This window comes from Pseudoliparis swirei, chromosome 16 (genome assembly GCF_029220125.1).
Source record: "Pseudoliparis swirei isolate HS2019 ecotype Mariana Trench chromosome 16, NWPU_hadal_v1, whole genome shotgun sequence".
NCBI classification, from domain to species: Eukaryota; Metazoa; Chordata; class Actinopteri; order Perciformes; family Liparidae; genus Pseudoliparis; species Pseudoliparis swirei.
This window is the reverse complement of record NC_079403.1, coordinates 23838030-23850500: the sequence shown is the minus strand read 5'-3', so window position 1 is coordinate 23850500 and position 12471 is coordinate 23838030. Positions and strand designations below refer to the sequence as shown.

Below are 12471 nucleotides of genomic sequence, written 5' to 3'. Positions count from 1 at the left end.
GTGTGTGTGTGTGTGTGTGTGTGTGTGTGTGTGTGTGTGTGTGTAGGAAATGCTTGTGCAAACTATCGTCTTATGTCAGAAGTGAACATCGCCATCGAGACATCACCCATTGGCTTGTGGACCGCCGTTTTAAAGCTTTGAGTTTGCCGATGTTGCTGTCCCCATCTTGGATTACGACCATCGGCATGTTGTTTCATTGGCACCCAATGAACAGAAGTTACCAGATTACAGCGATTACATACAATACATTAAAAACATGAGGTACATCTCATCTCAAAAAAGATGCAGAAAAACTGGTTCATGCGTTTGTTACTTCTAGACTAGATTACTGCAACTCCTTATTATCAGGCTGCTCTATAAGTCTCTTAAGTCAACTCCTTATTATCAGGCTGCTCTATAAATCTCTTAACCCTTGTGTTGCCTTCGGGTCATTTTGACCCGATTCAATATTTAACCCTCCTGTCGCCTTCGGGTCAATTTGACCCGATTCAATGTTTAATGTCGGTGTTCTTTCGGGAGTCAACAAACAAACATAAAGTACCTCACACTTAAACTTGGAAAACAATATTAATTCTAATAATTTTCTGGAGATTTTAATAGCTGGGGTCATATTGACCTCAAGGGTAAAATATTTTAGTAAATATAAAGGCGACAGGAGGGTGAAACATTGAATCGGGTCAAATTGACCCGAAGGCAACACTTATTATCAGGCTGCTCTAATAAGTATCTTAAGTCAACTCCTTATTATCAGGCTGCTCTAATAAGTATCTTAAGTCAACTCCTTATTATCAGGCTGCTCTAATAAGTATCTTAAGTCAACTCCTTATTATCAGGCTGCTCTAATAAGTATCTTAAGTCAACTCCTTATTATCAGGCTGCTCTAATAAGTATCTTAAGTCAACTCCTTATTATCAGGCTGCTCTATAAGTCTCTTAAATCAACTCCTTATTATCAGGCTGCTCTATAAGTCTCTTAAGTCAACTCCTTATTATCAGGCTGCTCTATAAGTCTCTTAAGTCAACTCCTTATTATCAGGCTGCTCTATAAGTCTCTTAAGTCAACTCCTTATTATCCGGCTGCTCTATAAGTCTCTTAAGTCAACTCCTTATTATCAGGCTGCTCTATAAGTCTCTGAAGTCAACTCCTTATTATCAGGCTGCTCTATAAGTCTCTTAAGTCAACTCCTTATTATCAGACTGCTCTATAAGTCTCTTAAGTCAACTCCTTATTATCAGGCTGCTCTATAAGTCTCTTAAATCAACTCCTTATTATCAGGCTGCTCTATAAGTCTCTTAAGTCAACTCCTTATTATCAGGCTGCTCTATAAGTCTCTTAAGTCAACTCCTTATTATCAGGCTGCTCTATAAGTCTCTTAAGTCAACTCCTTATTATCAGGCTGCTCTATAAGTCTCTTAAGTCAACTCCTTATTATCCGGCTGCTCTATAAGTCTCTTAAGTCAACTCCTTATTATCAGACTGCTCTATAAGTCTCTTAAGTCAACTCCTTATTATCAGGCTGCTCTATAAGTCTCTTAAGTCATCTCCTTATTATCAGGCTGCTCTATACGTCTCTTAAGTCAACTCCTTATTATCAGACTGCTCTATAAGTCTCTTAAGTCAACTCCTTATTATCAGGCTGCTCTATAAGTCTCTTAAGTCAACTCCTTATGATCAGGCTGCTCTATAAGTCTCTTAAGTCAACTCTTTATTATCAGGCTGCTCTATAAGTCTCTTAAGTCAACTCCTTATTATCAGGCTGCTCTAATAAGTCTCTTAAGTCAACTCCTTATGATCAGGCTGCTCTATAAGTCTCTTAAGTCAACTCCTTATTATCAGGCTGCTCTATAAGTCTCTTAAGTCAACTCCTTATTATCAGGCTGCTCTATAAGTCTCTTAAGTCAACTCCTTATTATCAGGCTGCTCTATAAGTCTCTGAAGTCAACTCCTTATTATCAGGCTGCTCTATAAGTCTCTTAAGTCAACTCCTTATTATCAGCTGCTCTAATAAGTCAGATTTGAATGGTTTACCCATTGGTTGGATATATGCCGTTTACCTTTTCTGATATTTTCTGCCCCACCTGTTCACTTCTGTTGTGGCATCCGTCATTTTGAATCCTCTGTGAACTCTGTCTTCTTCCACTCACACCAATGTGTGACAGGCTGTGAGTTCATTTTAAATTAGTCGTATTCTGAAGCCATTAAGAGAATGTATTTAACACACATTAAGACATATATCGACGTTCGGTCCGTGCAGAAGCACAACAAAACCACCACGATGTGCAGAAGGTATTACGCTCTCAGATTTTCTGTTTGGAGGCTTTCAGCGCTGATATGGAGCCGAGCGGTAAATTGTGTAATTTAGTGTAGTGAGAAAACTAACATCATCAAAGCACACGGCGAGTGTGTGTGTTTCTGAAGCTCGTCCATTTGGAGGAGACACAAAATGCTCTTATCTTTTAATGTCACAGCACACATCATAACCCAGAGTAAGCATCGCCTTTAATGTACCTGGGAGTGCAAAATGGTGGCCGGGAGCACAAACCATTAGTGACATCCACGGCTGGCGGTTCAGCTGTTTGAGAACAGAGGAAAGTGTGTGTGAGTGTGAGAGTGTGTTTGTGTGTGTGTGAGTGTTTGAATGTGTGTGTGTGAGTGTGAGAGTGTGAGTGAATGAGAGAGAGTGTGTCTAAGTGTGTGTGTGTGTGTGTGTGTGAGAGTGTTTGAATGTGTGTGTGTGAGAGTGTGAGTGAGTGAGAGAGAGTGTGTCTAAGTGTGTGTGTGTGTGTGTGTGAGAGTGTTTGAATGTGTGTGTGTGTGTGAGTGTGAGAGTGTGAGTGAGTGAGAGAGAGAGTGTGTCTAAGTGTGTGTGTGTGTGTGTGTGTGTGAGAGTGTTTGAATGTGTGTGTGTGTGTGTGAGAGTGTGATTGAGTGAGAGAGAGTGTGTCTAAGTGTGTGTGTGTGTGTGTGTGAGAGTGTTTGAATGTGTGTGTGTGTGAGTGTGAGAGTGTGAGTGAGGGAGAGAGAGTGTGTCTAAGTGTGTGTATGTGTGTGAGTGTGTGTGCTTGAATGCGTGAGTGAGTTTGTGTGACTGTGTTTAAATGTGAGTGTGAGTTTGTGTGAGTGTGTGTGAGTGAGAGAGTGTGTGTGTTTGAATATGAATGTGAGTTTGTGTGAGTGTGTATGTGTGAGAGAGTGAGTGTGTGAGTGTGAGTGTATGAGAGTGTGTGTGTTTGAATGTGGGAGTGAGTTTGTGTGGGTGTCTGTTGTGGTGGAATAAATGTTCCACCTGCCTTGTGAGAAATCAAGAGTATTCTAAGCACGGTGGTCCTATCACACTTTATTATATAGTAACAAGTTCACAAATGATCAGAATGTGAGCCAGGTACAAACAAGTGGACAAGTGATTCAACTAGACAAATAAGTCATGGAACAAATAAGTATATCACATCAACCAAGTCATGGAAACACCCAGCTGAGTGGAGCAAAGCCCTGAACCCTCCTCTGTGAGGAGCTTTCAATACTTTCTTCATCGGCTCGTTCCTTCTTATACACATCGCCAAGACGTGCACATTCCAGAGTCCATCTGCTACCACTAAATAAGTAATAGGAGACCCCTGAAGGTTTACCCGGTGGTCAAAACCTCTTGGTTGTGACCTCTTCACATGACCCCACACAGGATTAGATTATCCCCCATAGACAGATGGGAGCGACAGCTGTTGATACATTCCAGGAGAGAGAGAACTTCTAAAACACATTTTTCCCCAACATCTGTGTGTGTGTGTGTTTTTGTGTGCGTGTGTTTGAATGTGAGTGTGAGTGAGTTTGTGTGAGTGTGAGTGTGTGTGTGTGTGTGTGTGAATACCTTGGCGCTGCTCTCAGAGTGGCGTCGTGAACACAGCTGGAGCTGAGTCATCCACATCTCCTGCTCCTGGGCGTCCGGCGCTGAGGAGCAGAGACACACGGACTGAAACCAGCTGCCACGGAGGGTTCTGCTACAGCAGGGGGGGTCAAAGGTCAGGGATGCCGATTGTGTTCAGATTGTAAAGCCCTCTGAGGGGAGTTTGTAATTTGTGATTTTGGGCGTTACAAAATAAACTGAATTCATTGAATAACCATGAAACCTTGATGGGGCCACCAGGTTCTTCAGGCCGGAGCTCCATGCTTCAGCCTAATCTCTATTACCATACCAATCATGGTTGATGACCCTTAACTTCCTCTTGATATAGAACACGGCCTGCCAGGCTGTTTTATTAAAGCACTCCACACTTGTAATGGGCGTCTGAAAGTGGTTATGATTATAATTGGAAACTCAAGATAAGTATCCATCACCCAAGAGAGAGGAGGGAAAAAGTGTGTGTGTGTGTGTGGGGGAATTAAAATAAACTATACGCTGTTTTGTTAAAAAAAGAATAATTGTGTCCAGAAGAGTCACAGAGGCTTGAAGTTGAGTGGAGTGAAACTGTTTGTAATTAAAATAATCTAACTAGCTGTGTCAGGGTGTGTAATGTGTGTGTGTGTGTAATGTGTGTGTGTGACATCATCACACATGATGAAGATACTGGAGACGCTGTCCCACCTCCCACTGCAGGGGAAATCCTCAAAATACACACATATGTATACATGTATTTATATATACACAGTATACATATATATGTATATATATACTGTATATATATATACATATACACACACATATATATATACATATATATATATATTTGTGTCAACTGAATTGAATATATATATATATATATACATATATGTACACACACATATATACACATATATATATAAATATACACACACATATGGACACAAGCTGTTCCAACTCCTGCCCTCTGGTAGGCGCTACAGAGCACTGTACGCCAAAACCACCAGACACAGAAATAGCTTCTTTCCACTGGCCGTCACCATGATGAACAATTAATCAGACTCTTCCATCTGCACTATCTGCACTTTTTGACTACTGTCTTTAATGTCTTTTTTATATTTATCCCGCTTATTGTATATTGTGTGTGTGTATAAGTACGGAAGAGCAAAGTGTAACCGGAGTCAAATTCCATGTATGTGCAAACCTACATGGCCATTAAAGCTGATTCTGATTCTGATTCTGATATATATACACATATATACATACACACACATATATATATATATAAATATACACCGAAATATATATAATATATATATATATATAAATATACACATATATAAACACACACACATATATACACAAACATATACACATATAGGGTCCCCATAAATGGGGTTCAAGGTTCATGCTGCGTTCAAAACAACTCAGAATTCTCAAGCTTCTGACCTCCTACTGGAAGAAGTACCATATAATTCACTCTGATATCAACGTTCCTTGACGTGGAAATTCGAGACGAATCCTTTCAACCCGACTTCACAAAGAATCTTTTGTCCGACGCAACCCAACAACAAGATAATAATAATAATGATAATAATAATAATAATAATCTCTTGATAGAAAAAAATGTATTAGTGAGAACGGAGCAGGAGAGGGAGATCACACATGAATCCACGTGTCCAGATGGAGTGACACCGAAGGCTTCATTTCTAATGGCGAGTATTCATTTTGACATCTCTCTACACACACCACACGAGTCTGTGGAACACAAACCTGGCAACGTACCTGTGGAGAGTTATGGAGGACATAACTCTCCTCCGTAAACCGTGAGCCGTGGGATATTAATGTCCTTGTGATAAGAAGGGGAGTTTCTCCACCTTTGGATTGATCGCACATGCAGAATCCAGACGAGCGAGGCCCGGTAAACATATCCTTCTCTCATCTCTTTTAACTTGACATTTCCTTTGCAACAGATCGTAACGACGTATTTGAGAGGGAAATTAAAAGGTCTCACAAACAATAACACAGAGGAGACACATGTGGTCTGAGACGGTTGCATCTTTAACTTCCTGCCCATGACAAAGAAAAGAAACCTTTGTGAGGTTACACAGAGGAGGAGGGATAAACATATATATATATAATGGTGACTTCAGAAAGCCATCATGGTGAGAGAGAGAGAGAGATAGAGAGAGAGAGAGAGGCATTACGGCTGTCACAGATGGAGAGTGGCCACTCACACAACTCTGACAGGACCACGGGAATCATATGACCTCTGTGGTCAACCAATCATCCAGTATTCTATGTGTCAGACACACACACACACATAGACACACACACACACACACACACACACACACACACACACACACACACACACACACACACACACACACATACATAGACACACATAGACACACACACAAGCAGACATGAAGCAGACATGAAGCAGGCATGGAGCAGACATGAAGCAGACATGGAGCAGACATGAAGCAGACATGGAGCAGACATGAAGCAGACATGAAGCAGACATGGAGCAGACATGAAGCAGACATGAAGCAGACATGAAGCAGACATGAAGCAGACATGAAGCAGACATGGAGCAGACATGGAGCAGACATGGAGCAGACATGAAACAGACATGAAGCAGACATGGAGCAGACATGAAGCAGACATGGAGCAGACATGGAGCAGACATGAAACAGACATGAAGCAGACATGAAGCAGACATGAAGCAGACATGAAGCAGACATGGAGCAGACATGGAGCAGACATGAGCAGACATGAAGCAGACATGAAACAGACATGAAGCAGACATGAAGCAGACATGGAGCAGACATGGAGCAGACATGGAGCAGACATGAAACAGACATGAAACAGACATGAAACAGACATGGAGCAGACATCGAGCAGACATGAAGCAGACATGAAACAGACATGAAGCAGACATGAAGCAGACATGGAGCAGACATCGAGCAGACATCGAGCAGACATGAAGCAGACATGGAGCAGACATGGAGCAGACATGGAGCAGACATGAAGCAGACATGAAACAGACATGAAACAGACATGAAGCAGACATGAAGCAGACATGAAGCAGACATGAAGCAGACATGGAGCAGACATGGAGCAGACATCGAGCAGACATGAAGCAGACATGGAGCAGACATGGAGCAGACATGGAGCAGACATCGAGCAGACATCGAGCAGACATGAAGCAGACATGAAACAGACATGAAACAGACATGAAGCAGACATGGAGCAGACATCGAGCAGACATGGAGCAGACATGAAGCAGACATGAAACAGACATGAAGCAGACATGAAGCAGACATGGAGCAGACATCGAGCAGACATGAAGCAGACATGAAGCAGACATGGAGCAGACATGAAACAGACATGAAGCAGACATGGAGCAGACATGGAGCAGACATGAAGCAGACATGAAGCAGACATGAAACAGACATGAAGCAGACATGGAGCAGACATGGAGCAGACATGAAGCAGACATGGAGCAGACATGAAACAGACATGAAGCAGACATGAAGCAGACATGAAACAGACATGAAACAGACATGAAGCAGACATGAAGCAGACATGAAACAGACATGAAACAGACATGAAGCAGACATGAAGCAGACATGGAGCAGACATGAAACAGACATGAAACAGACCTGAAACAGACCTGAAACAGACTGGAGCAGACCTGAAGCAGACCTGAAACAGACCTGAAACAGACCTGAAACAGACCTGAAACAGACCTGAAACAGACCTGAAACAGACCTGAAACAGACCTGAAACAGACCTGAAACAGACATGAAGCAGACATGGAGCAGACATCGAGCAGACATGAAGCAGACATGAAACAGACATGAAACAGACATGAAGCAGACATGGAGCAGACATGGAGCAGACATCGAGCAGACTTGTTTTGAGCGCTTTACCACTTTTTAACACTCTGTCTAAACGCACCACGTGTCTTTATTCCATCAGTTGGCCTTCATGCCTAAAACAAAGTATTTCCTCGACATTACTTCTCCTCTGGTAACGCTCTGAACACCTTCCCTGTGATGTGCGGTGCTCCGGCCTGAGAGAAGCTGTCTCCCTGAACGCTGCATGCTCAGATTGTGCTGACATCACATTCGACACGCCAGACAAAGGGACCGGGGTCCTGTAGCGCTGCGTCAGCAGTCACTCCACAGGCTACGCTAACAGACGCTAACAGAGCATCCTGTGTGTCACACGGTGCCCTCCCATCCATCAGGGAGCAAAGCTGCAGACCTTTATTGACGTGCTGCTTCCCAGACGACAAAGTACGTCTTTTGTTCCCCAATCTTATGAGAGAGAATCCTCTTCCTCCAAAGACAGAAGGACCCGTTGTCTTACCTCTGAGTTTGTAGGCGTCCCCGGTCGTCGCCTGAATGGTAAACATGTAGGGGTGCTCGGCGCAGGAGACCACCATCGCTCCGAGAAGAGGCAGAGAGCCTCTGGCGGGTCGCTGGCTTTTACCGAGTTCATTCAGATGGTATTGGAGCTGGCCGACCTCGGGGTCCAGGACAAAATATCTGCAGGAGGATAACAAGTGATAATAGACATAAAGAAGATTGTCAAACATGAGATGGAGAGAGGTTGGGACATTCAATTAATGTCCAGCGAGGCCCGGTTAGAGAGAGCGTCCTCACGGAAAGGTCCAGAACATCACAATATGGCCAGCTTGGTCTATGGTTTAGTTTAAAAAATAAATAAATTAATAAATCCAGACAGAGGAGGACATTTACATATTTTTTAGGGAGCAATTTTTTGCCCCCACTAACTGAAATCCAGGAGCATTTAAAAAGAAATTGGGGGTACTTTTTTAAAAGTAGTGAAATAAAATGTAACTCTTTGTTAAAAAATTATATATATACTTATTTAGGCTTACAGGATATGAGCAATTATCATACAAATGGAAATAATAAGACTATTAGGCAATAATAAGACTATTAGGCAATAATAAGACATTAGGCAATAATAAGACTATTAGACAATAATAAGACTATTAGGCAATAATAAGACATTAGGCAGTAATAAGACTATTAGACAATAATAAGACTATTAGGCACTAATAAGACATTCGGCAGTAATAAGACTATTAGACAATAATAAGATTATTAGGCAATAATAAGATTATTAGGCAGTAGTCTACAGATTAAAAATGTTTTCTTAGATTTTTTTGAACCAAAAAACCAACAAAAAAATCAGACAATGATATTCAATGCTCTTGTTATTTTTTTAAACAACTATTAACAATTATAATGTATTTCTTTGTTTCTTTTATAATTAAAGATTATATTTATTTTTTAACATTTCTTTTACAGGCAGTACTGATAGGACACACACAAAAAGAACAAAAACAAAACGCTATTAAATTATAATTATTAGAGGAAATGATGGGGCTTTTTTGCATCTCCTATTAATATCAGGGGCAACATTATATTTCTTTGCCCTTTGCCCTCGTGTGTTTCCAGACAGTCACAACTCTCAACAGCTCACGACACATGAAACAAAAAGCGGTCTGTGATGGATCCAGAGAGCTAACGGGCGCTAAAAAGGCACAACGGGTTTAATCTGAGGCGAGGAGGCCGAGCGGTGAGAAGGAAGAGGCCGCCATGAATAATTTAAATGTGTTTTCACACAGAAATCCGTTTCCTCCGCTCCGCTTCAATCATGTGACCGTGTGCCGCGACGACTGGATCCAACTCACACCGCCTCTCTTCTTCCAGAGGACGTCCGGGATCGGCAACACAAGCATAATGCAGCGTGAATCTATATCTATGAGGGAGGGGGGGGGCATAATGACTAACGACTAATCATTAATTCACCTGATGGGCCTTTAAATACCGTCACCAATCAATGTTTCACAATATGTCGTGGTTTGTAAAACACACAGACTTCACGAGTTTCCCCACACAGAAGGAGGGAGCTGAGCCCTATAGAGGAAACTCATCTCCTTACCTTATCTCTAAGGCTGAGCCCTATAGAGGAAACTCATCTCCTTACCTTATCTCTAAGGCTGAGCCCTAGAGGAAACTCATCTCCTTACCTTATCTCTAAGGCTGAGCCCTACAGAGGAAACTCATCTCCTTACCTTATCTCTAAGGCTGAGCCCTATAGAGGAAACTCATCTCCTTACCTTATCTCTAAGGCTGAGCCCTATAGAGGAAACTCATATCCTTACCTTATCTCTAAGGCTGAGCCCTATAGAGGAAACTCATATCCTTACCTTATCTCTAAGGCTGAGCCCTATAGAGGAAACTCATCTCCTTACCTTATCTCTAAGGCTGAGCCCTATAGAGGAAACTCATATCCTTACCTTATCTCTAAGGCTGAGCCCTATAGAGGAAACTCATATCCTTACCTTATCTCTAAGGCTGAGCCCTATAGAGGAAACTCATCTCCTTACCTTATCTCTAAGGCTGAGCCCTACAGAGGAAACTCATCTCCTTACCTTATCTCTAAGGCTGAGCCCTAGAGGAAACTCATCTCCTTACCTTATATCTAAGGCTGAGCCCTACAGAGGAAACTCATCTCCTTACCTTATCTCTAAGGCTGAGCCCTACAGAGGAAACTCATCTCCTTACCTTATCTCTAAGGTTGAGCCCTACAGAGGCAACTCATCTCCTTACCTTATCTCTAAGGCTGAGCCCTTCAGAGGAAACTCATCTCCTTACCTTATCTCTAAGACTGAGCCCTACAGAGGAAACTCATCTCCTTACCTTATCTCTAAGGCTGAGCCCTATAGAGGAAACTCATCTCCTTACCTTATCTCTAAGGCTGAGCCCTATAGAGGAAACTCATCTCCTTACCTTATCTCTAAGGCTGAGCCCTACAGAGGAAACTCATCTCCTTACCTTATCTCTAAGGCTGAGCCCTAGAGGAAACTCATCTCCTTACCTTATATCTAAGGCTGAGCCCTACAGAGGAAACTCATCTCCTTACCTTATCTCTAAGGCTGAGCCCTACAGAGGAAACTCATCTCCTTACCTTATCTCTAAGGTTGAGCCCTACAGAGGCAACTCATCTCCTTACCTTATCTCTAAGGCTGAGCCCTAGAGGAAACTCATCTCCTTACCTTATCTCTAAGGCTGAGCCCTACAGAGGAAACTCATCTCCTTACCTTATCTCTAAGGCTGAGCCCTACAGAGGAAACTCATCTCCTTACCTTATCTCTAAGGCTGAGCCCTATAGAGGAAACTCATCTCCTTACCTTATCTCTAAGGCTGAGCCCTACAGAGGAAACTCATCTCCTTACCTTATCTCTGAGGCTGAGCCCTACAGAGGAAACTCATCTCCTTACCTTATCTCTATAAGGAGATCTATATCTCCATCTCGGATAACGTGTGTGTTACTTCAATACAGAAGTTACGTGACATTATTTTGGTTGATATAACTCTGGAGGCGGCGTGGCTTCATGACGAATGGGTCAACATTGAGTCCCTGAGTGAAAAGGGGACAGGAAGTGGCTTCAGTGTATTTAAGGCCAGACAGGAAGCAGGTCCATCGGACCAGCCGGAGGCCTGGAATGAAGATATCGTTGCACGCCGTCTCCTTGATGAACACGGAGGGGGAAATAGGAGCTAAACGAACAGCTTGGTGAGTGCATCGATCTTCACTCGTCTGTCAGAGAGCTGCCCGGCCGACCATGAGGTCACGTGACCTTCACCGAGGCACGAAATCTACCCGTCACGTTAGCGGCTCCTGGACGCCCGAAAAACTTAGTTTGCTTGGATAGCAGCGGGGAGGGGGGGGGGGGGGGCAATATTTAGGCTTTTATTCAGCAGTGGCTAGCCAATAGACACCTTGAGCCACAACAACAACACATATAATTATTATTATTATTATTATAATTCAGACTTGTATAGCGCTTTTCTAAATACACAAAGATGCTTGATTTATAATATTTTATTTATTATTATAATTTATTATAATAATATAATTTATTATTATAATTTAAATAATAATATAATTTATTATTATAATTTATAATTATATAATATAAATAAACAGCTATTCAACGTGTTTTACTGTGGCATTATTTATATGCGTTATATTTTATGTTCTATGTTATTTAATGGCGATTCCATTTCGGTTTAATTATATTCTATTGTCATTTTAAATTACATTTTTAATGTGTGTTACGTTGATGTGAGTTTCTGAATATGTCTATGTATACAAATTGTCAATAAGTGTGTTTTTTGAAATATGGAATAATATTTGTAAAATAGGATATCTCTCCACCTGTCTGCATGTCTCTCTCCAAATTGATTTGGCCCAAAAGAGGCGGGTCTAAGAAGCTGCTTAGCCAATCACTGCGTTTGGAAGCTTCTGTACTTATAGTCCTCCAATCCAGAAAACAAAAATCTTAATATATAAACATGTAAGTGATTATATTGCATATATATTTTAAGTACACAGGACCCCTGGTTAGCCGTGTTTTAAGCGTGTGTGTAACCCAAATCGATTTGGCCCAAAAGAGGCGGGTCCAAGGAGCAGTTTAGCCAATTACCGATTAAAGAGATACACGAGTGACATACAATTAAGCCAATCAGCGTCCTCTAGAGCTT

At 41.9% G+C, this 12471-nt stretch overlaps 1 protein-coding gene across 2 annotated transcripts in view; it reads right to left on the bottom strand.

Annotated features, from left to right (window-relative positions):
• The window catches only part of LOC130206426 (oxysterol-binding protein-related protein 10-like), a 45299-nt gene that overhangs the window by 31012 nt on the left and 1816 nt on the right, over positions 1–12471 (bottom strand). For both annotated transcript variants that reach the window (XM_056434402.1, XM_056434403.1), the window contains exons 2-3: positions 8255–8433; positions 3863–3942 (exon numbers count right to left, since the gene is read on the bottom strand). In XM_056434402.1, coding sequence (XP_056290377.1) covers positions 3863–3942; positions 8255–8433 — 259 coding nt within the window. The remainder of the gene's footprint in view (positions 1–3862; positions 3943–8254; positions 8434–12471) is intronic.